The sequence below is a fragment of the Lepisosteus oculatus genome, chromosome 12 (genome assembly GCF_040954835.1).
Source record: "Lepisosteus oculatus isolate fLepOcu1 chromosome 12, fLepOcu1.hap2, whole genome shotgun sequence".
NCBI classification, from domain to species: Eukaryota; Metazoa; Chordata; class Actinopteri; order Semionotiformes; family Lepisosteidae; genus Lepisosteus; species Lepisosteus oculatus.
The window spans coordinates 25,809,519-25,835,290 of NC_090707.1; the positions used below are offsets into that span (position 1 = coordinate 25,809,519).

Below are 25,772 nucleotides of genomic sequence, written 5' to 3' on the forward strand. Positions count from 1 at the left end.
TCAAGATGAAAATAATTTTAATACAATTTATTTTTACATATCAGTCATGGTTAAATTAGGAAACTTTAGTCTCATCATCATGCAATGACTATGCCTTCAAAAGTGCTGATGATAACTGCTCTATGCAGTTAAAAAAACATTTCTATTCTGACTGGTCATGTTTCAACGGTCATTTTTCAGCTGCCAATAAGCACAGAAAAATGACTGGTACTTCATAAGTGGTCTAAAAATCTACTAGGGACGTTAGGGACGTTTTCACATCAGTGTAATTAACATTCACGTGGCTTAAGGATGAATAAAGCAGAAACATCCTATTCTGGTCAGCAAGATAGTAAATGTCTTTGGATGGGTAATGCAAAGCAGTATAGACTCCTGGGAGAGAAACTGTCTCGTCTTCTCAGTCTGTATCCTCCTTCTCTAGAAAGTCAGTCAGGGTTCCAGTGTCGATGGAAATGATCAGGTATTCTACGCCATCCACACCCTGAAGAAAATAATACATTACATCAGTCTGTCAATACAAGTTTCATTGGGAGATATTTTTCTAGGCAGATCTGAGTTAATCAAGTTTAGATGACAGTTTAAAATAGGGGTCTCCAACACTGGTCCTGCAGAGCCCCAGTCCAGATAGAATTACACATAACTATGAAATTATGAATTTCAGAAAATTTTGAACAATTTGTTTGATCAATTAAATAGGTGATTCAATAAATTTATAAATTTGGAGGTAATTTGTAACAAAAATCACAATTTCATTTACCTTTAAAAGAATTCCATTTGTATTCCATTAAGATAAGATAGCTTTATTGGCCATTTACAATTTTTTGCATTAGGAATTTGTCTTTTCACATACCCCAGCTCAGTGATGTCTGGACAGCTATGAGACTTTCTCCTTTGAAACCCATACAGCAGTACACACATTTATCCGAGTCTGGCCTCAATAGGTAATTTAAGCACTAAGCACGAATATACCACTCAATTATTTCAAAACTGGCACAGTAATTCTAAGACAAGATCACTTTATTGGCCATATACAATTTGTCTTTTCACATACCACAGCTTGCTCTATATGAGACACAAAGACAGGGAGAGAAGCTTGGGGTCAGAGCGCAGGGTCAGTCATTGTAGAGCACCCCTGGAGGAGCTGGGGTTAAGGGTCTTGCTCAGGAACCCAACAGAGAAGGATTCCTCTGCTGGCCAATCGTCTTCCACAGTATCGAACCACCAACTCCCAAAAGTAAATTACTGCTCCCTGGCCTTCTTACCTACTCTGTTCTCTCCTCTCCTACTCCTTATTTCTTTGCAACTTTCCCTTTCTCCCTCACACCTGAAGAAGGCTTCACAGCCAAAACATTGTGTTTTTTTTCTTAACCATTCCTTTTAGCATAGAATGAACCTTTACCTGCTCCTTTGAAGCCTAACCCTACTGGAAGCTCATAAAGCTCATTTGTGAAAACAATGTCAGATCTTAAAGTTGTTTTGCTTTGAAAACTGTAGTGCAAAGTGTTTTATAAGACTCTATGGAATTAGGGCACAGCAGCGTTACACTGGCACAATTCTCATTGATGGCCCACACATTTAGCAAGTAGCAAGATAGAGACTGTTAGTCAATTCAAACATAGGAGGAGTCCAACGTGCAGTGTTCCTTTTGAATTGCCTTTGCTTGTTACCCCATGGTTCTGCTTAGCATCAGAAATACAAAGTAGCAAATTATACTTAGGTATAAGTGTACAGTTAATATAACTGATAACTGATACATTTTCCAGAAATACATTTTTAGAGCTTTTGAACAATCCCTAGTCTGAGTTAAAGTTTCACTTAATAAAATTCAAAATAAACTTGAATGGTGGGGGTAGGAATTGCACTTGTGCATATTACAGTATGTATTGTAATCAGTGTTGCAGGTCAGTACAATAGGCAAAGCAGTCAATGCAGTAGACAGCTCAGTAGAATCTCTCTCACCTTCTTGGTCCTGATGAGCTTGTGGTCCTTGAACTCTGTCAACTGCGTCCTCAGTGTGATATCACTATTCACCAGGAAAGCCTCACGACAGCGCTGGTAGAAATCTTGGAAGGAAAGGCCTAGACCCCCCATATACACAGGACAAAAGGAAAGTTTTAAAGGAAAGTTATAACATGGTACATCCAATTTCTCAGGCCATGGTATTCTTGTAAAATATATCTGTATAATTTAGCATGGATATCCATTATCGCATGCAACACCAGTAAAATTTTCTAAAAATTCTTTTAAAGTATTTTAAAAAAAGTTTTTTCATTAGCAAAAACAGGAACATTTTTGACCCTGACAGAATGTCGATGCCATTTAATTACAGCTCAGTTTGTTTATGAAAATTGGAACACAAATCACGTCACGGTGGTGTCTGATTTCCTTGGCTCTTCTTCAAGCTTACTGATGAGGCCAAACTGTAGATGTTCTGTTTCAATAGTTTATCAAAGGAAAAGTAGATCTGGCTTCACAACATTTTGTACAAAATAAGCAGTGGATAAATCTGAATTCATTAGTAACATAACTGCACAAGTCTGGACCTAGGGGACTGCAAGCACTTTTCAGTGCTCAGCTGAGCCAACTGAATTTCTATCCGTAGTGGTTTCACACTATGTTAAGGTGTGAAGCAGTAACAGATTTAAATAAATGTTTCAGGCACAAAAGACCTGGCCTAGAGGACTGTGCAGTGCTAATAATATTTTCTAACAGAATCGTACCTGTGTATGAGGGGTTGTCTTTGTTTTCTAGCTGAAACTCAGCCAACAGTCTGAAGATCCCTCTAGAAGCAATTAGAAAGACCAGTGAACTTAGAAGGCCATAAATAAACCACAAGGGACTGCAAAGATTTACATGGACTTAAATTACATAAAATGAAGTACACTAGGAAGCTGCATAAGTAAAAGAAAGTTAAAAAACATTTCAGTATGAAAGGGCCAATTATATTATATACCTATATTGTATCTGTATTCTGATTAGCTCACCCAATATCAAGTAGTTACTTGCCATTGTATTATATGGTCTAAAACAAAAAAATAACTGAGAAAGTACGTAAAATACTGAATAATTATCTTAAAAACAATATAACAAACTGTTTTAGGTTTTGTTATTTTTAGTTTTGTAAAAAAGATCTGTTGCTGAATGTTTGTCACATTCACCTTAATGTCGTAATTGAACAAAATAAGAATTACTGAACAAATCACCAAGATAATTTGCCGAGACTTGATTTTGGGGGTTAAAACACTGAGCAGTTTATCATGTGGTTAAGTTCACAGTGCGCAATGAAAGTGGTGACCGTTCCACGCATGAGAAGGGAGGCCTGGCATGGTCAGTGTGATAGTAAAGGAATTCCTTGTTGTGGGTGTGATGGGGACGCTGCAGTGAAAGTGGTACGACCTGTCGGTAGGGGCTTGATGCACCAGTGAGGACCATTACCTGGCATTGGGTGTCAGGCTGCGCATGACATGGGTCAAGGAGCTGAGAGCAATGGCTCCAGACTGCTGCACCAGCAGAGAGTTCTCATAAGAGGTCTCCTCCACATAGGGCAGGTAGGTGGTAGTCTCATACCACAGCCAGTTAAAAAGGCTCATTTTCGACTGGTCCCATACTGTGGGAAAAAAAAGGACACCATGACCATGACAAAACCTACAAATAATTTAGCGAGGGGTCTTGAAGAAGTGATTAACAGCTCTTAACACAGGAAAGTGAAAGAAAATTGATCTGCAAGCAAGATAGGAAAGTAATAACACATACAGTTCTTGTTTTTAGGTTGTATATGTTGGTCCATCAGATCTGTTGCTTTTTGAGATAGTTCTTCACATTTTAAATGCCTCGCTAACTTGCTGCTCCCTGCATACACAACTCTGTACAGCATTCTCAAACGTATGTGTGAGAAATGTTGCTTTGACATACCACAGAGAAGTTGTTAAACACAGTCCCATTTCCTCACAATTTACATTTTACTAATGGGTCATTTGAAACTGTCTATTGCGCAACACCAGTTTAGAAAAAACTGGAATATCCATTTTTATCCAAAACAAGGACCATACAGTCCCAGGAGCTTAACTCATCAAAGTCAACATTTGACAGACTAGGAGTCCCAAGCAGCCTGTCAGGAGAACTGGTACGTTGAGCACAAATTTACCTGGCAAACCTCACAGGAGGGTCCTAGCAAACTGACACTCAATCAGCTAATTCTCCCCCCTGTGCTCCAGGTAAGCACTTTTACTAACTGAAACACACTTTGGAATGTCTCTTACATTTCACATTGAGGAATTCAAAGAAATGAACAACAGTAAAGTCGTACAAAAATACATGAGGATGCAACTGCATCCTTTAAAGGTTTTAATCAAATTTTACTTTTATTAAGCGATCAACATAGTACATTAATCACAAATAGAACATTTCTATGAAATCATATACAAGGTTATGCAACTAAATGAAAATGAGCAATAACAATACAGTCAATCTAACTGAATTTGACACATGCTGACTTACTGAGGGGTGCATTAATGTGGTCGATGGAAGCAATGAGGTGCAGGTTGGGAATGGCTGCCAGCTGTGCCAGAGTTTGCTGCGTCTTCTCTCCTCTCAGCATCAGGCCATCAATGTTGTGGATAATTAAGTAGAGATGAAAATCAACCTCTAGGGAAAACAACATTGATCAATGCTAAACCTCATGGCTGCATCAACAAGCTGATCAGGTGACAAGTGTTTAAACTTTTAAAATGAGTACAGTAGTCAACAAGACAGCTGTATTAGAAGGTGTAGTGTTAATATCCAACATCTTAAGCTTTACCAATATATGACATTTGACATTTTTTGTATGCCTTGTAACACTCTTAGTAACACTGATATTTAAACATGCTCATGCTACCCCTCCTATTAACATTTTGAGCCAACGCGAATTTAACGACAGTTTTTGCATGTCTGCAAGCACATTTAGTATAAAAATCTTGTTTTAAAGTTTTACTGTCCTCATAACTATTAGCACAGTTTGTCATGGTTTCACCTCCTTTATACTTTTCAACAGATTCTGCACAGATAGGATTGGCCTGGACTTGTTTCTGAAGTCTAAAGTTATTAAATCCACTCATCAGAGTACATTTTAGACCATAAAGGTAGAAAGTTTCCTTGAGAGTTCAGATGTTCTGAATCACAAATCAGTGTTCTTCTAAGTTTACATTAAGGTAATACACAAAACAGATCAACTATTACAATCATATCCTCCTCATATGATAGATGGCCCAAAATACCTTTGCATATACCTTCCTTCCCTTCCTTCAGGGCTTTAACAATGAAGTCTGTCTGGGCCAGTGGCGTGCGGAAGCTGCCTTGATAACCTAAAACATCCTCAGTGATAGAATTCAGAATCTGCCAGAAGGATCATGAAAAAAAATGACAAAAAAGGAATGTGTGGGATCAATAAGTGCACTAGACTCAAAGGACTAGTTTTGTTTTCACTGTACTTTTTATGTGCATCAGTTCTAAAAAAACAGACACCATCATAATTTAGAAAAAAATGCTTTGAACTACACACCAAATGGAAAAAACAGTCCTAGACAAAATCATAAAAAAGTCAAATTAATTTTCAATTTGTCCTTTTGCAATTGTCAAAAACATTTTGAGCTATCAGTACTTTCAATTTGTTAGCAATACTGTCAAGTAGGAAAATCAAGAAGTTCACCGATTTGAGGGTGATGCTGGGAAAGAAACCATTGATGACAAGGTGAACAGAGTTCATCAACATGCAGGTGCGAAACTTCTCCAGCAAAGCCTTCTTGGAACCCAGGCCATATAGGACAATGCTGAAGCCCAACCTACCAAGAGCAAGAATTAAGATAAGAATACAGATCTAGCCATAGAGAATTCACAATGAATAATGCAGCTGAATGCGGTGTACATACCATACCGAACCACGCTTTTAAAAAAAATCTGCTTTGTAAAACTGCCATTAAGTGAATGCTTAATGTGGCGTGTGGAAGCATTTGGGCTGATCCGAAAGCACCAAATTAAAAAAACAGGTTTCTAATTCCGGTCAATATGGAGCTCCGTAGTCTTCTTTTTTAAATTATAGAATTTAAGTTGTATACCATTTAGACTTTTATTAATTTTATACTGTATATTACAGCTGGTTAAATATTAATTTATAAAGTTGCAGTGTGGTGGCTCTGTGGCTAAGGATCTGCACTTTTGGCTGGAAGGTTGCCGGTTCGTATCCTGCACCCAGCAAAGGAATCCTCCTCTGTTGGGCCCCTGAGCAACCCCTTCAGGGGTACTGTATAAATGGCTGACCCTGCGCTCTGACCCCAAGCTTCCCTCCCTTTCTGTGTGTCTCATGGAGAGCAAGTTGGGGTATGTGAAAGAAATTCCTAATACAAGAAATTGTATATGGCCAATAAAATGCTCTCCCTTATCTGATAAAATAGGGCTATTTCACAAGAACAAAATTACTCAGTCTGATATGTAAAAATAGTTTGTGAACTGTGAAATAGTTTGTTGTGAACTCAATGTGCCTCTTTCAGGTTTACATCCACATTAAGATAATGTATATTTTGTCTCAAAACAAATTTCAGCAACAAATCACCATGAAACAATTTTACTTTAAATTTTGAGTATGAAAAATATATTTCACACATACGGTACTGGCTTTAAAACCATACAGTATCATACTGTACTTACTGAATATACTGTATATTTATACAGTTTATGATCATAAACTTGTACAATATTATTTCGGCATATTTGTGGATATGAATTCATGTGATTTGCGTGAATGGCACATTGGGAATTGTAGTCTTTGTTCACATATTTGATTCACATGGCCAACATTTTAAAAGTACAGTACACACTATGAATGAAATATGTTCCATTTTAAACAGACCATACTATCACATGATGGTTAATTGATGGTATTGTAGCTTTTTTGTCATTGAGCAGAAAGTTACTGTGCTCTCGGCTGTGCTAGCAAATGAGTTTCTGTTAACAAGTTTACAACTGTTCAACCCCCTTCCCAGGGAAACTTGACAGTTCTGATACCTCTGTGATATTCGATCTAACCTTAAGGTCAGTTTCTTTGAATGTTTTGTAAAGCAAAATCTTAAAGACCCATGTGTTAGCTTAAAACTTAAACTCCGATATCCTGACTTAGTTAACTTTCTATTTGTCTCATTTAGTTGGAACAGAAAAAGAAGATGTTCTTTCTGTAGTTAATCTTGTTGGAATTCGATTTATTTTAATACCACCAACATCAACACAGGAGCAGGACTTGTGGCTGTTACGGTTCACAGCCTCTCATTAACTTGCAAATGTGCTGAACTCTCTGACACTGCACCGTTTAAAAAGGATATAACATCTTTCTCAGTCTGTCCAGGGGCTGAAGGTTGGGTCTGAAGTTAATATAACCCTTCATCAATTTAACATCTGATAAGTCCCCAGTACTGCTATGATCATGAATGTAAAATGAATATTTAACATACTGTGATACATAGAATTAATAAAAACATCATATATATATATAAACAGTTGCAAGACCTCGTTTGTGAATCCTTTGGAATTACCTGGATTTCTGCATTAATTACTCATAAAAATGTGCTCTGATCTTCAACTAAGTCACAATAATAGACAAACACAATCTTCTTAAACTAATAACATACAAAAAATTGTACTTCTTCCAATGCACCAATCAATGAGATGAGATGAGATGAGATTGGAGGTGTGGGTAGGAGGTGCCCTGCCCTGAATCTCTATAAAAAAGGCACACAAAGGTTGCTTACTGACAGAGTCTGGTCTTCTCAAGAAAGATCTGTTCATGTGAACCACGCCCCGATCAAAAGAAATATCAGAGGACCTTGGAAGAAGAATTGTTGAGATGTATAAAGCTGGAAAAGGCTACAAAAGCATTTCTAAAGGCCTGGATGTTCATCAATCCACAGTAAGACAAATTGTCTACAAATGGAGGAAATTCAGTTGTGTTGCTCCTCTCCCTAGGAGTGGACGTCCTGTAAAGATCACGGCAAGAGCGCAGCCTGCAATGCTGAAGGAGGTGAAAAAGAAACCTAGGGTAACAGCAAAGGACCTGCAGAAATCTCTTGAACTTGCCAAAGTCTCTGCTCACATGTCCACTATAAGAAAAATACTGAACAAGAATGGTGTAAATGGAAGGACACCACGGAGGAAACCACTGCTCTCCAAAAAAATATTGCTGCTTGTCTCAAGTTTGCAAAATACCACCTGGATGTTCCACAATGTTTCTGGTACATGGTTCTGTGTACGGGTGAGAAAAGTTTAACTCTTTGGCAGAAAAGCGCAATACTGTTTGGAGGAAAAAAAACACTGCACACCAACACCAAACCTCATCCCAACCTTGAAGTATGGTGGAGGGAGCATCATGGTTTGGGGCTGCTTTGCTGCCTCAGGGCCTGGACAGCTTGCTATCATAGAGGGAACAATGAATTCAAAATTGTATCAAGAAATCTTACAGGAGAATGTCAGGGTAGCAGTCCGTCACATGAAGCTTAATAGAAGTTGGATGATGCAACAAGACAATGACCCGAAACACAGTAGTAAATCAACAACAGAATGGCTTAAACAGAAGAAAATTTGTGTTCTGGAATGGCCAAGTCAGAGTCCAGACCTCAACCCAATTGAGATGCTGTGGCCGGAACCTGAAGAGAGCTGTTCACACGAGGAATCCCAGAAATATCAATAAACTGAAAAAGTTTTGTAAGGAGGAATGGTCTAAAATTCCTCCTAAACATTGTGCAAGTCTCATCAACATCTACAGGACATGTTTGGTGGAGGTTATTGCTGCTAAAGGAGGTTCTACCAGTTACTAAATACAAGGGTTCACATACTTTTTCCAGCCTGGACTGTGAATGTTTAAACATTGTGTTCAATATTCAATTGTTTGTGTGTTATTAGTTTAACCTGATTGTGTTTGTCTATTATTGTGACTTAGTTGAAGGTCAGACCACATTTTTATGAGTAATTAATGCAGAAATCCAGGTAATTCCAAAGGGTTCACAAACTTTCTTGCCACTGGAGCATAATTAATTTATTTCCCTTGCTCTTTCTGAGCATGCTAGAAATGGGAGTCTAAAGGTCATACACATTCTTACTTCATTATTAATCTTATTTTAATATTTGACATACTGTGATATACAAAATTATCAGAAATGTGAGTGTACTTGGACCTTCTGAGTAGCAAGCAAGCACCACTGTACCAAAGCACCAACTGACTTGCAACATGCAACATTAACAGATTACGATGTTTCATTGTCCATTACAACTATAACTACCACAAGAGATATTTTCACCTTCCAAATTTTTTTTAGTTACATGATTATTAATATTAATATTAATAATTCCTATTAAGTGGTATTAAAACAGTAAAACTATTTTACAACAATGACAGCAAGAACAGCATTCTTAGAAAAGGTTAAGTATTATAGCTTTCTATAAAGTATCTACACTTTATATAGTTTGAACAAGCATATCAAAACTTTTCCACAATAACCACAGTAAGTGCCCAAGTTAAAGACTTTGATACAGAAAATGTTGATCAAGGACATGGAAAACCGTTGTTTTATTTTCAGTTACCAAAATTTCCTTTTAGTTGCATATTTCCATATTAATATTCTTGCCTGGTTTATTTTCACTTTTATTGTATTAAGCTCAGATATGTCAAATATTTTTCAGCTTTGAATTAATAAATTCTGCCTTAGGAGTGAATGAGTTTATCTAAAGAGCCCATAGGATAGTAATCTAGTTCACATACTGAAATGTGTAAAAAATGCAACAAATGCTATTAGTTCCAATAATGTTTTGAGGTCTTTAAATGCCTCTCAATGTACAAAAGACACTAATACTGCTAACAGACAGTTTTATAATTATCCCAAACAAGAACAATAGCTGCTTTCACTGAACATAGTATAAACAAGAGTCCAAACAGCCTGTCTTGCTCACTTTGCTTCTAGAACCTAATGCTTCCAAGTTCCACCTTGATACCAGAGACACTTAGGAAAGGGGAAGGATAATTTGGTCCGGATACCCACAATTTGTGTAAAGAAGCATCTTCCACTTTTAGTTGATAATAATCCCTTACACTTATGTAGTGTTTTTCTGGACACTCCACTCAAAATGCTTTATAAATAATGGGGACTCCCCTCCACAACCACCACTGTGCAGCATCCACCTGGATGATGCGACAGCAGCCATAGTGTGCCAGTAAGCTCCCCACACATCAGCTATCAGTGAAGAGGAGAACAGAGTGATGAAGCTAATTCATAGAAGAGGACTATTAGGTCATGATTGGTAAGGGCCAATGGGAATTTGGCCAGAACGCCGGGGTAACACCCCTACTCTTTTCAAGAAAATGGTGCCTTTTCACAGTATAGTGTCATACTGGGGCATTAGGATCCACACAGACCATAGGATGAGCACCCCCTACTGGCCCCTCTAATACCTCTTCCAGTAGCAATCTTAATTTTTCTCAGATCTCCCATCCAGGTGCTGACCAGGCTCACACCTGCTTAGCATCAGTGGATTGCCAGTTGTGAGTTGCAGGGTGATATGGCTGCCGGCTAGTCTCCGTTCAGGTTCTTTGATAATCTTTTAACGGTATCCTTCAGAAGTTAAAATACTAAAGTATTTTTGGGGTGGAGAATCTATTCATTGGTACTGCTTTGAAATCTTTATTTGAAAGAAGATTCTAGCAAGGTTATAAATGCATTTAAAACGTTAAATAAAGGACAACGCTACCTGAGGTTCATCAGTATGAAATTTAGTTACTGTACATTTTTTATCTAAAAAGAAAAGCCTTGCATCTTAAAATTTTAAAAGACATACTGCAACTGAAGTATCCATTTGCTGAAATGCTTTTCATGCTCCATGTTCAACTGGTTGATCTCATCAGAGAAGTTAAAGGTCTTCCCCTCCAAAAGTCTGCATAATGTTTCCTAAGAATAAGGAAAATGTGAAACTATAAAACTACTTCTTTATATAAATATAAATATAAGAATTTGAAGCAAAGGTAATTTAATAAAATAATTTTTAATTCTGTTACTTCAACATTCAAAAGATACTGACACAGATATTTACACAGGTAAAGATCAAGTGATGAAATGTTTTAGAACTCTCCTAAATGTTTCTGAAATATATTCAAAGGGGGGTTTCAAAGTTTTTTGCTCCAAAAGGTCATAATGTACTGATTAAAAAAGAATGATGATGCAAATATAATAAAGCTAGGTACTGTGAAGGAGTTCAGGTGGGCAGCTAGATCAGCATGCCTAGGTTGCAAAGGAACAGCCTCACACCTGAAGAAGGCTCCACAGCTGAATGTGACGTTTACTTCTCTTTTCAGCATGGAATAAACTATAACTTGTTCCTAGTTACTGTAAATATGAGGAAAACAAATAAGTTTTTCACTGGAATTATTTGGATTTGAAAAAATACTATTTTGGAGAGGCAAAAGTGGATAAAAGTTTCCACTACAATGCACTTTGAAAGTTTCTCTTCAGTATTTTTTGTGGACAACTGCTAAAAGAAGCAAGCACCACAAAACAACTGTCCAAAGAACCGATCTTTAAAGAATCCTATTTTCTTTAAAGAATAAAGCAATCAGAATCAAACATTACACAATAAAAGTAATAAAACAAACCTGGTCTAATTTGGGCGTTTGCAGTTTCTGGAGGGTTCTATCAGAAGTTAACACCTTTGAACTGCTGTGTGCTTCAAAGTACTCTTCTACCAGGTTGGGCTGAAAACATGAAACACCCTAATTAACATCATCACCTTAATTTCAAGTACAGAAAATAAACAGTCATACAAAAACTGATGAAGAAAAATGTAGATTCACTTCAAGGAAGTAACATGTGGTGAAGTCAGTGGGTGGGTAGGCACTAGCTATTCTCACACCCCAATTTACATTACATAGGCTCATAGCTGTGAGCATTATAATTAGATACACTGTTAAGAACTAGACTGTAATTGATGCAGGTAATGAAAAATGCCTGTGTATTTCCAACTGATAGATTTCAAACCCTACTTAATTTTCATTCTGATCTCACTGTCAAAATTGTTCAAGTTCAAGTTTATTGTCATTACACTCATATACATGGTATATGGTATAACGAAATGCTATTTAGCTAGCTCTCGGACATAAGTAGTACAAAGAGAAAAAAAACACAACAACAACAATACAATTGTGCAGCAAAAGAAAGACAGAGACAACAGGCAGTGTGCAAAAAACAACAGATGATGTGCAAAAAACAACAGGCAATGTGCAAAACAACAAAAAAAGTAACAGGTTATGTGCAAAAATATGCATCAACAGAATAAAATAAAGGGATAGAAATTATGGGGAGTGAGCTTTTGACATGTATGGTAGAGGTAGATTTTCAATGTGTGTTTGGGTTTTTGGTAAGAAAGAAAGAAAGAAAGGAAGAAGGCACTGTGAGGTTACTTTTCCTGATGGTTAACATCAGGAAAAGAATACACTGTACAGTGTGTACACTGATGTAATTTATATTAGTATTTGGAAATACATTTCCAAATATACAATTGATATATGTTTTGATTTTTTAATTATTTGCTCACCAATACCAATAATTAAAAATGTAAAAAAAACATTTTATTGTACATGTATATCTTCAATATCACTTGAAAATGTAGTTTTGAAAAGTCATTTTTAAGTCTCCAAGTTGCTAACATCTTGTTGTAACAACTTTGGTTACACAACCTAGGTGTTCAACACTTTTTTAATACTATGGTATAGGGAAGCCAAGATCTTGGTTAATCAAGAGTTTGAAGTGACAACATCCTCCACTGTTTCTAAAGAAGAGATATTTACTTGAGCTTTAAAACACTTGTACACTGCTTTCATCTAGTATCCAGAACCTACTCAGCTCAACTCCTGAAGGACCCAGTGCCTTCTGGTTCTTAGCCTAACCACAGATTAACTAGTTTCTTAGACATACAGTATATAGGATTTTTCTTAAGGTCTTTTATAGTTCATTGCTCTGTATCACAATAACAATTAGGAAGTTAATTAAATAATTAAACCAACTATGTAACAAAGAGCTTGGGTAGAAAAGAAAAACAGAAGACAAATGGTATTCCAGAGATTGAGAAACCCTGGCCTATAAACATCATCAGTGACATTTGCAGTATAAGCATCATCACTACCTATGAAAAAGTATTTTGTGATGTTGAACAACGTCCAGCACAGGACAATTATTTTTAGTTGCTGTACATACTGTGATTCGAATTGCACAATTAGATAGGAATCTCTAAATAACTTACTTCAGGTCCTTTTTTATTTTTCTTGGCTGGTGTCTTGTGGAGAGCTGCTGCCAATGCCTTCCTTGGTGTCTTTGGCTCCATATCCACATTATCAGACTTTTCTATCCTCTCTTCTTCATCATCTTCTTCAGAATTTGAGGGGGAGTACTCACTGTCACTGTCCGACTTCAAATTGGGTGCTGATGAGACAGAATGGTGCTCGCTGGTTTTCTCATTTCTTAATTCACTATTATGAAAAATAAACAAACATTTAACATACCTGACAGGCGCTTTCGCAGTCTGTGTGGAGTGGTTGAGATAAAGCGCACATTTTTACCCTAAAAAAAGAGTACATGTTAAAACATTCTTTTAATTGCAATGCACTTACTACTGTGTCATTTGTTTCTTAAAATCTTGATTCAACTTACCTTTGATGGGGTCTTGTTTTGATTTTCATGTTCTGAAAACATAAAATGACTTTTAGAAGAATTACCAAAAGAGTTTCCATTAACTTGTGGTACTCAATGCGTCATAAGTTTGAAATTTTGAATGCTCATTCAACCAATTTTCCTCAAACTGGCAAGCTAACTTGAAAATGGCATCTTTTATTTATTGGATTTCATTTACTGTTCACTCTCTACTTGTTAAACCTTTCAAGAACAATATCCTCCATAAAACTGGCATTTCAGACTTTGAAAAAGTAACAAAACTACAGAACGTGGGTTTTTAAAATATAAAATATAACTACTAAGATAAATTGTTCTTTTCTTCATTAGGAAGAAATGGTTCAGAAACAGAAAAGGGGATACACCTCAAAATAGTTCCCATCTTAATCGAAAAAATCGCAATAAAGGGGCAATTGTAATTTAATTGTATTTAATATATAATTGTAAAAAAGTCTCACTTGTGCTTGTCCTGGAAGGGCTAATGACCTCTTCAGGGGAGTCTGGTGTGGTGAATTTAACACTCTTCCCAGGTGTTCGAGCCAATTCCGAGGCTGGGAATACAGTGAAACCAATTACAGCATAACAAACCTCACTAAGTCCCAATTAGTCACCATCTTCATTCTGTTTTGACATTAAATAATGAATCAGAACATATGTATTCATACACCAAGAACGTGGGAAAAAGAAAAAGCGGCGGTAAAGACAAGCGACAAGTTCATGAAATATTCAGAGGGCTCTGAAAGATAGTGAAATTACTCTTTAAATTTCAGGTAACATGCAGCCATAATATGTTGCTTTGTACCATTGTAACAAAACATCTGTTGATTTAACTTGTACACTTTTAACTACGCATCTTAAGATTTTTTTTAATACTTCCCCATAGTCGAAAAGGTGAAAAAGATGCTTAAATTAACAAGTGTTTTGCATAAAACTTGTCTTCAACAAATCTTAGCACAAATTAGCATTTGCCCCCTAAAAACTATACAAGAATCATGGTCATAGATATAAATTAGAAAAGGTAATAGTCCTAAATCTGATTCATGTGGTACTCAACTAATTGCATTACAATTTGATTGTGATCTTTTCTTTAATGTTTTTATCGATTTTAACCTGTTAGTTCTCAATCTTAACATACACGATATCTTAAATTGGCCAGCAATTCAGAGTTCTGTCAAGTTTTGCTTATGCAGTTTTTGTACAGCTGGAAACACTAATTCTGAGACTGTTTTAATAGTTAATACTGTATACCTATTCCCTTACTAATTTTGGTCTTTTTTAAAAATTCAAAATACGCGTGCTGCGCATCCATATAAAAGTTACGCCACTTGTTGGCCTTACATTTGTTAATATTTAGCCTGGTTTTATGCTTGGACAGTGCAAGTTATACACAGAAGGAAAGCCCTTGCACTCTCTCTTGCTCAGGAGAAAGAGGTATTAGCTTCACCTTTTCAAACAACTAAGTAAAGGACATTTTTTAGCATCTGGTTACTGAACTGCACCTAGATAACGAATCAATTGGCTACGTCTGCATGAGTGCAGGGCATAGAGATCACCACCTATTTTTGATCAATGCAGAGCGTAACATCACTTTAATTAGCCCTATACAATTTCTTGCATTAAGAATTTGTCTTTTCGCATAACCCAGCTTGCTCTCCATGAGACACAGACAGACAGGGAGAGAAGCTTGGGGTCAGAGTACAGGGTCAGCCATTGTACAGTGCTCCTGGAGCAGCTGGCCATATACAATTTCTTGTATTAGGAATTTCTTTCACATACCCCAACTTGCTCTCCATGAGACACACAGAAAGGGAGGGAAGCTTGGGGTCAGAGCGCAGGGTCAGCCATTTATACAGTACCCCTGAAGGGGTTGCTCAGGGGCCCAACGGAGTAGGATGCCTCTGCCGGCTACAGGATTTGAACCAGGAACCTTCCAGCAACAGGTGCAGATCCTTAGCCACAGAGCCAACTAAGAATCAGCTATAGGGACCAAACAAAAGCTTGACATCACATTGATAATATAATAGCAAGCTTTTGTGAGGTCCCTAAATTTCCTATATTTGCCACATTTATAATAAAAAATAATCTGTTTTTGTTGTATAAAAACCACAATGAGATCAAAAAGAAGTTTGATTTCTTTTAATTAATAGAAAATTAGCAAACCACAAAACCAAACTGCTAGAAAATACAGTATTTACAAAAGTAGAAATGCACAGAAAGCAGAAAAGTAAAAAAATAAATGTTAGGAGTAGAGTGCAAAATTATCTGGCTTCTCACAGCTTGTGTTCAGTCGCTTTAAGTGCCCTGGGCACTTGGTTTCTGGATAGCCAAAGGGAGATGTTGCACAGGGCAAAAGTTTTGGCAAGAAGGATGTAACTGCTGACTGTGCCTGTCAGTTTGACTGTGATCTTGTGTAGGGGGAGGTTGACGTTGTTCCTGCTCCAAATCATCCAATAAACTGAGAATTCTTATTTTGGCCTGTGTCAGGCTTCTGGGATTTAATCTTGCTAAGACAGGCACAAGACTGAGGGCAAAGTGATACATTTCATCCTGTGGCCCAGGAACTGGTTGTGCAGATAGTGTATTATCACTTATAATGCTGAGGAGCTTCTCCAACCCTGCGCTACTACTTCTTTTTTTCCTCCCTTCTGCTCCTGCAGGGGAAAGTGAGATGGAAACACTGGACCTCAAAGCCTGTCCAGAGTGTTCAGGTGGTGGGGTTGCTGCTCTGGACCTCAAAGCCTGTTCAGTGTGTTCAGCTGGTGGGGATGCTGCTCTTGGCCTCAAAGCCTGTCCAGAATGTTCAGGTGGTGGGGATGCTGCTCCTGGCCTCAAAGCCTGTCCAGAGTGTTCAGGTGGTGGGGTTGTTGCTCTGGACCTCAAAGCCTGTCCAGGTTCTTCGGGGCGTGGGATAGGAGCTCCAGTCTTAATGCTCTGTCCTGGTACCCCAGGAAGTGAAGTGCCTAAAGTGGATCTGGTCTTTTGTTCAGGTCCCTTAGGCTGCGGGGATGGAGACCTGCCTCTTATTGCAAAACATAAGTCCTCCTCCACATTTTCATCATCCACAGCTTGGCTAAGATTCACTGGGTTGGGCAGAGGGTTCTCAACATCCAAAGTGCTCTTTGAGCTAGAATATTACCAAAACATAATTCTATTAATTATTTTCTCACATAACTACATACAATTGTTTTTACAAAATAAAGTTAATCAGAAGATAATAATGAATGGACATTTTCACAAATCCTTAAACTATTTAAAATTGAATCTTAAATATTGTATACTAACCTTCTGAATTGAATTTGAGGCATCAAGAAGGACATAACATTTGCATATTTCTGGCTGTTCCCTGCAGATCCTCTAGGTGTATGCTTTTTCTTTTGACATACAAAATCATGACTTAAACATTTCCAGTTTTGCTTGCACTCTTCTGCTGTAAATTAAAATATGAAAATAGTCATGAACACAAAATAAGATTATTTTTTTTCTAAAATTACCAGCCTAGCCTTCATCTATGGACTAGGACATCAAACAGTTGTACATATGAAGTAGTACAAATGAGAGACTGCTGATGGCATAAGTTCCCATGCCAACAAAGGAGAAGTTGAAAGATGTCAGGAAAAATCCAATTTCTCAAACCGCTTCAGGACTACAGATGGCAAATCTCACTATCCAAGCTTCTTCTTCCTCTGGCAGTCAGTATTTTAATGACAATTGTGCTCTTGGTGTTTGTTGATGTTGACCACTGGTTCCGCGTTATTCATATTGGGGACTCTGGAAGAATCAGTAATCAAGGGATGGCTACAAACTCCACTCTTGGGAGGCAGATGAGGCCAAACACTCAGAAAATGCACCTGGAATGGATCCAAGAGAACTTTCAGCATGAAACCATACCTTGCAAGCCCATAATAACAGAATCGTCAATTACAATTCAAGGGTAAGAACAGATGTTGAAAAAGCCTTCAAAAATGGTGTTATGGCCTCAAAATTGAAAAGAATCCATGACAAAAACCCAAGACTTAAACATGAGAACACTTATTGTTCTGTGTGACTACATTCTGCATACGTATCTGCTGACCCCCACTGAAAACCAGAGATGGCTTAATAAGGAGGAAGAGAGTGGTAGCAAAGCAGAAACTGTTAGGAACATGATAGGAAACAGGATCCAGGTAAGTTTTCAATGTGCTGGAGAAATGCAGTGCATTCTTCACCTCCACTCAAGGAAGTGTCCTGATTGGGCAAGATAATATCCACACATACCAAATAAAGACGTGATACCTCAAATTATGCCAATATGGTTCTGTCAACATTTTTAAGATGACTTTTGAAATTGTACATATGTGGCTATGTTTGGAGACCAGCCAACTAGAAGCAATCTTCACCTTCCCAGCAGCCTGTGGACACACTTAGTTAGGGACCCAACTACCTCCAGGTACTTAGATATGGGGTATCAGCAGAGGATCTTTGCCATGCAGTACTCTACAGTGCTCATCTGCATCTTGGTTTGAAATGCTGTGTAGCACTCTGTTGATATGCAACCTAGGAGCTCTTCTCTCTTAATGTGCCCTGTTATAACCTCTCAAGCTTGGGTGCAAAAAACACATGAAAAGGAACATATAAAATCACCTGAAGATATATTCTATTTAATAATTTATTCTATTCAAGTAATGCTGTAATCCTATGAAAATGTAATACAAATAAGGCTATTTTAGGTTTATACTAAATTGTTTCTTTTAACCCAAAAACAAGGCTGACACTGGATATCCTCTCCAGCAATACTTTGTAAAAAATAGCTAAGAAGCTCATTTGAAGTGAAGGATATAGCTGCATTTTCCTACATATATTAAATATTCCTTTTTTTGCAGCGTAGTGCAGTCTTAAAACTGTGAAAACACAATTCATTCAGTTTTACAGCTAAAACTGTCCAAACAAACTTGAAGCTGTAAGTACCAAATGTGCTTAAGCCAAGTATTCCCTATAAACGTTCAATTTAGAGAATTTTGGCAATGGACTAAAATTAACTTAAAAAATGTGTATACATAATTTGTATTTCAACAAAGCACTGTACGTTATCTGGCCAAAATGGTTAAAAATGAATCCCATAGCTTACTTAAATCTTTTTGCAGTCCTGCAATCTAGCAAGTGATATATTACATAAACGGTCACACAACTAATAATAACACAACTATTATTGCTAGTGGTTGAAGGACACATCCAAACTGTTCTTTTCAAAAGTATAGAGAAGCATGTGGGGCATAATAATAAAAATTACAAGACAGTATTTAAAATAATTCTGGTTAGAAATAAAACATCCTTATTTTTTAAAACTTGAAAGGGAACAGGATCTATAGATGGCATAATACCTAATAAGTGCCTTTTAAAGGAAGGAATACTGCTGTAAAATAATTAAAATGTTGTATAAAGCATTTAACTTCACTGACAATACATTTACTACTATAAAGAATACTTAAAGCACCAAATAAGAAAAGGCAGCAGATGTGAATAATAATTCATTATTGACATTTTTGTGCAAAACTGTCAAATTTTTAAACATTTACACAGGTTTTCTTTCACTTCTTATTTTTAGGATTTAGAATGACTCATCATAGACGAAAATATTATACTAAGGATCCATAATTTCCATAGTGACATTCCCTACAGGAAGTGTCTTTAAAGTTGTTTCTGGCTCTGCATATGGTCCGCTCGTGTGTGTTGAAGCTAGGCTAGAAAGTTTCAGTCTATCACACAAGTAACCCTTAGTGCTGCCTGGACAGCTATGAGACTTTCTCCTTTAAAACCCATACAGCAGTACACACATTTATCCGAGTCTGGCCTCAATAGGTAATTTAAGCACTAAGCACGAATATACCACTCAGTTATTTCAAAATGGGCGTAACACAGTAATTCTAAGACAAGATTACTTTATTGGCCATATACAATTTCTTGTCTTTTTTTTTCGTCTTTTCACATACCCCAACTAGCTCTCCAGGATTAACACAGACAGGCAGAGAAGCTTGGGGTCAGAGCGCAGGGTCAGCCATTTATACAGCACCCCTGGAGCAGTTGGGGTTAAGGGCCTTGCTCAGGAGCCCAGCGGAGGAGGATTTTTTCTGCCGGCTATGTGATACGAACCAGCCACAGGTGCAGCTCCTTACTGTCAACTGATAATAGCTTGTGCTGTGAAATGCTGCTATTGCACGTTAACAGAATTGGCAGGCTGTGGGTCCAGATTTCACATGGGGCACTGCCGTTGTACTCTTAAGCAAGGTCACTCAGATTGCTCCTATACAAATGCAAGTTACTTTTGAAGTATGGCAAGACATAGAAAAAGACACCAGATGCCAGTGTTTCCTTGTTTTTGCTGCATTTTTAAGCACAAAGTAAGACTGTATAGAACTACAGATTTATCCAGACCACTACGCTCATGCATGCAATCTACAACTGCAGAACACAGGAAAATAGAAGATATTATGACCTATACATTTCATCTATCATTACAAGTCCTTTTTGTCCTATATAATAGCTATAAGAGCAAATTGCAATTTTCACATATTGGGGGCTCTATGGCTTGGCTTCATAAAACACTTTTCAAGGCCAGCACCTAATAATTTATTTTATTAATCAATAAATCTCATTTACCAGAATTTTAGCATGGTTTCAACATGTCCACAAACATAATGTGAATTATATCAACAGTCCACAAATATTAACGTGAATGATTTGAGACACTTAACATGACATAAAAAAAAGAAAAACAAAATACTAGTTTAGTTCAGAAGTCCTTAAAAACAAAAAAACAAGACAAAGTTGTCACTGAGTGCAAAGTGCATTTTGTCAGAACCTTATATAACCCACCCAAATTGTAAAATGTCGGCATACACGTTAGAGGACAAAATTCTTTGGACATCATATAACAAAGAGGAAAACAATGCTGCTGTCAGTGTACATGTGACTCTAAAATGACAGACTGACAAGCAAGCAAGAGAATAGCTTACTGGGAATTCTGAGAACAGACAAAGATCAAGTTGCCACATTGATCAGCTACGATGTACTTCTGTTCCTAAATGGAAAATCATATCCAAGTGAAAAGAAATGTAAAACAAGGAATGGTGTATTTGATGATATGATCAATACTTCCGTTTTCTACCGAGAAATGAGATCACAGGGAGAATGGGTGTTGTCTCTAAGTAAAATAAAAACCATCATTACTGAATACATGTACAGAAGTATTGACACTTTAGTTTAATGCCAGTATTAGAAATAAGAGGGTGATTTTGAGATCTAGTAGAAAAGAGTTTCTAATTATTTCCATTAAATAGAAACATTGAACAAGCCGATATAAATTGCATGTTTTATTTCTGTTCTTAATACAGCCTTGATTGAAATATGAATACTTCAAAATTATATCCTTAATATATTGTACCAAATAAAAAGTATTAAGTTATAAAAAAGTAATTTAAATGTAACAGGACTTCTAGTTTTACTGTTTTAAAAGTGCAAGTCATATGTTCCTCTGAAAGTGAAAAGCTAGCCTTAAAGTGTACAATTAGATTTTCTGTATGTAATTAAATGGCTAATTAAAATGTATTACCCAAAAGGCTAAATATAACAGTTCTACCTGTTTTTTTTTTAATAGCACTGTCTTACACACTGTTAATCAGCTTGTTAAGCCTTTGCTTTATCACATTTAATTCCATTTTACTTTCTGAAAACTTATCCGAGGATCACAAACATGCAAGTTTCATAAAAGACTGTACAAGTGAAAAAGTAGAAGAAATAAGCCTTTAGAATGGACTAATTATCACAAAGAGCAAAAGACATCAGTCTCCCCTTTTACTGATGTTTTCTTGTTTGACTAATTTTTGACCTTCAGTTATAGTTCACATAACAATAGAAAATTACTTTAAATCCTTAATCTGTGTAATCAAATCTACTGAAGCAGACATAGAAGAGCTTGGCTCTTGTCAAGTCTGAAATGTATGAAACTGCTAAGAATGTATTTTTTAACATCTGTCATTTTTGGTCTACTTAGAAACATTCTTTATCCAGAATAAAGCCATTTAACCATCCCCCTCGGACCACACCTACACCATCTACCTCATTATGATTTCTTATCTATTGCACATCTCCAGTCATTGTTTACACGTCTGTATTGTTTACAGACAAACTATCTACATGTTTACTTGTACATTGTCTACTGTTTGTTTGTATATTGTCTTGATGCACTGTTTGCACTTTGTTTTGTTTTTTACACTTGTTTTACAATCAGTAAGTAAGAATTTCATTGTACCAGTACCGGTTACAAATGGCAATAAAGTTTGGAAATTAACTTGAACTTACCCAACTGAGCCATTTGGTTGGACCTCTTACAAGCCTGAAAGGTGAACACATCAGCACCACCAGTGCCAGAAGATCCATTTCCTACCTCATCTGTAAAAGCATTCATAACACAGTTAAACATACTGCATATATAAGTCAATTTCTATTCAAAGAAGAGTCAGATGTTATACTCTAGAAACACTGCTAACAGAATCTTTCTAAAGTGTTTTTAGAAGTGACTGCTACCTTTTATTAACCTCAATTTAGATGCACTCTATGGAAAACTTAAGAAGGCAACCAACTAGAGTGCTAACTTATTTCCTTTTGTATGATGCAAGATCATCCTTCTGATAATCTCTTCCAGAGACCCAGCTTTTAATGTATACAGTTCTTTTTCCTGTCAAAATAATGTGTAGGAAGAAAGTAATTTAATACAATACAAACAAGTTATCAACACTAAGAGGAATCAATGGCCATATTGATCAAAGCTTCACTTTTCTCCAACAGAACCACAAGCAATGCTGGATTATTCCCCGAGCTAGCTAACATTTTAAGCAGCATAGGAACAAGTAATAGGTTTATTCCATGCTGAAAAAAAAGAAGAAAACACGTTTTGGCCGTGGAGCCTTCTTCAACGCTCCACAGACGAAAAGTTGCATTTTCTTTCTTTTCTTTTCAGCATGGAATAAACCTATTACTTGTTCCTTTGAAGCCTACACATGCTGACGCAGCTGCCCACCTGAACTACTACAATTTTAAGCAGCATGGTTGATAACAATAGTATTCAACTAATAAAGAAGAACGATCGGCAATCAGCTAAAAAAAACACTGTAGTGTGCACGGTAGTTTTCAGGCTCATACAAGGACTCTCTCATCAGTAGATTAAATCCAAAGTTAAAAACACTCACAGTACAAAATGCAATTACTCGATCCAGTTTAACACTTCTTTAACTATTACCAGACTATTGCTTTCTGCACTAAGCCCCTGAATCCCAAACTAAACAATGTTTTTGCTTAACTAGTTAGAAATAACGATAGGGAAGTTGAGTAGAAGCTGTGTAAAGTTCTGTTTGCTTCAGGTATTGCAAACAACCTTGGAACAGGGTATTTTTTACATTTTAGGACTGACTGAAAAAATGTTAATAAAATTATAAAAAAGCAAGCAGATAAGTAAGGTCATTCTTTAAGACCAGGATAAGGATACCGTAAATTAGACCAAAAAAATGCATGCAGAACTTGCAGCAGTCTCCCCACAACGTACATACCCTTATATCGGACTGAACTGCTATAAGATCAGCAAAACAGTAAAGAGTCCGATGGGAATAACAATGTCTCAAACATAAAACTACTATTTAACTTTCAGAAGTCCAGCTGGTTATATCTCGGGAATCACAATTTTAAAAATATTTCCCAAAGAGGAAACAGAACAGATCAAGTAACACATATGAGACCGTGATGCCCCAGGACCTGGGTGGGGAACATTGGAAGTTAAATTCATATCAAAGCAAAAATGCATAAATATAAGCTGCTCTAAAAACCCTGAATAAACTTGCAGTCATTAACAAGGTTTACCTTCAGCACCAGTGCCCAAGACTTCCACATAATCCTGCTGATTGAAAACGTCCTCTTCCGTTTCCTCCTCCACCTGCTTTCCTTTCTCACTCCTGAGGGTCACCAGCTTCTGGGCAGCATGCTTTGGTGCTTTGAAGCCTAGAAAAAATGTTACATTAACACAATATACTTCTTAACTACTGCATCGTCGTGAACACCCGAAGAATGCATCACAGCTGAAACTTTGTTTCCTTTCTTCTCTTTTCAGCATGGAATAAACCTTTACTTGTTCCTTCACAAGTAAAAATAACCTTTCAATAACTGCGCACTTTACTATTGGTCAATTTTAGCTGCTGTGCAATAAAGACACTAACTAATTAATCTTCTGATAACCTGCTTGAACAACTTATACATTGAAAAAGTCACCTAGGCACAAAAAAAGTAATCAAGCAGCTAACAATTCGTACGACTATGCTAATAAATGCAAAGTTTGGAAGACGTTTAAAAAAAGTGAAAGAAAGTGAAATATACAACATTGAACGAAATGCAAATAGAACAAAAACATCTAAAATAAAATATAAATGCTTTCCAGCAAGACTGATCTGTATAAAGGGACTTTCGCAACAGCTAGCTAAGCACGACGTAGCATATCGCCAGTGTTATTTCACATGAAAACTTCATTTTGAACAAATGGCTGGAAACGCTGAGTGTTTTTAAAATCAAGCTGGTAAACAACAGGGCCATACCAAATTACTTTTTAGAGGCGTTGCTCACGTCTTCCATCACTTACCTTCCTGTTTATCAACAATGTGGTCCAAAACATCTTCGTCTCCCACAAAGCGCACCTCCAGTAAATTAGCCTCCTTCGACCGTTTGTTTGGACTCATGTTTCACTTCACAGACGTAAGGTACAGCACCAATTGAAAAACAACAAATAATTAATACAATAAGCACAATGATATTGAAAGTAATAGTAGAATAAATAATGCATTAAAATTTAAGAACAAATCCATCAATTGTCAGAATCACGCTGCATCGCCTATCTAAAATATCCCTAAGTGAAACGTTTACCAGCAGAAAGCAGAGAGCATTGAAAGGAATATTTAATTACCCCTTATATAGGCATTTAGTGCAAGAAATGTTTGTACATTTAAGACACACGTCAAGTACATGCTAACTTTCATACTAACCCCGCTCAAAGTAAAAGCGCTAAAAACTTGTAGTTCAAGCTCCTCAGAAATGCATTCACTTCAAGATGGAAGACCCAAACCTGACGCTAAAGGTTGCAAAAAGCATGAAAAGTTTAAGACACGACTTCCTACGTGCACACCGAGATTACCCGCCACATATGAGTATTTAAATGAAGGTAGAGGGTAAAGGTTATAGTTGTCCAATCTGCAGTAAGAATTTTAGAAACTCAAATTCCCATGACACCGTGAGCTCATTTATAAATTAAAAAAACCCGAGAAACCATCACAGGATCAAGGGATTTGTAGTTTTTTCGACTTTAAACATTGGACGTGCTTTGTGTGTGTAAATTTCTAACAGCGGAACATTTCCAGATCAATTTGTGAAACCCATTTTTCTGCGAAAACTGGATTCTTATTGTTACCGTTTGTTTTCCTGTGCATTCAATGATCATAAGCTGAGAATGACAAAAATAAGGGGCAACACACTGTTATAATAATAATAATAATAATAATAATAATAATAATAATAGCTTACACTTATATAGCACTTTTCTGGACACTCCACTCAAAGCGCTTTACAGGTAATGGGGACTCCCCTCCACCACCACCAATGTGCAGCATCCACCTGGATGATGCGACGGCAGCCATAGTGCACCAGAACACTCACCACACATCAGCTATCAGTGGGGAGGAGAGCAGAGTAATGAAGCCAATTCATAGATGGGGATTATTAGGAGGTCATGATTAGTAAGGGCCAATGGGAAATTTGGCCAGGACGCCAGGGTTACACCCCTACTCTTTTCGAGAAACACCCTGGGATTTTTAATGACCACAGAGAGTCAGGACCTCGGTTTTACATCTCATCCGAAGGACAGTGCCTGTTTACAGTATAGTGTCTATATCACTATACTGGGGCATTAGGACCCACATGGACCACAGGGTGAGCACCCCCTGCTGGCCCCACTAACACCTCTTCCGGCAGCAACCTTAG

At 37.0% G+C, this 25,772-nt stretch overlaps 1 protein-coding gene across 2 annotated transcripts; it reads right to left on the minus strand.

Moving 5' to 3' along the window:
• orc2 (origin recognition complex, subunit 2) lies at nucleotides 1-24,927 on the minus strand. Of its 2 annotated transcripts, none has more exons than XM_006636730.3 (17): nucleotides 24,782-24,927; nucleotides 24,382-24,484; nucleotides 23,613-23,750; nucleotides 22,062-22,151; nucleotides 14,186-14,278; nucleotides 13,710-13,741; nucleotides 13,562-13,619; nucleotides 13,303-13,481; nucleotides 11,660-11,758; nucleotides 10,849-10,958; nucleotides 5,687-5,819; nucleotides 5,256-5,373; nucleotides 4,498-4,644; nucleotides 3,436-3,607; nucleotides 2,721-2,782; nucleotides 1,960-2,078; nucleotides 1-481 (listed from the first exon to the last, which is right to left on the minus strand). In XM_006636730.3, exons 2-17 carry the CDS (start codon nucleotides 24,476-24,478, stop codon nucleotides 398-400), a joined length of 1,731 nt encoding a protein of 576 aa, XP_006636793.1. In that variant the 5' UTR covers nucleotides 24,479-24,484; nucleotides 24,782-24,927; the 3' UTR covers nucleotides 1-397. The 2 variants fall into 2 exon arrangements, with proteins under 2 accessions (XP_006636793.1, XP_015214580.1); XM_015359094.2 differs by having other exon boundaries at nucleotides 24,770-24,927.
• Between the last annotated feature and the right edge of the window lie 845 nt (nucleotides 24,928-25,772).

Bases quoted from the DNA above. Each gene is read 5' to 3' on its own strand.
- orc2 (XM_006636730.3), bottom strand. From the start codon at position 24,478: ATGAGTCCAAACAAACGGTCGAAGGAGGCTAATTTACTGGAGGTGCGC. The intron at 11,759-13,302 runs GTAAGTTATTTA...TCATGTTTTCAG, and splicing joins AAAATAAAAAAGGACCTGAA to CCCAACCTGGTAGAAGAGTA. The intron at 5,374-5,686 runs GTGAACTTCTTG...TCCTTCTGGCAG, and splicing joins CCAGCATCACCCTCAAATCG to ATTCTGAATTCTATCACTGA.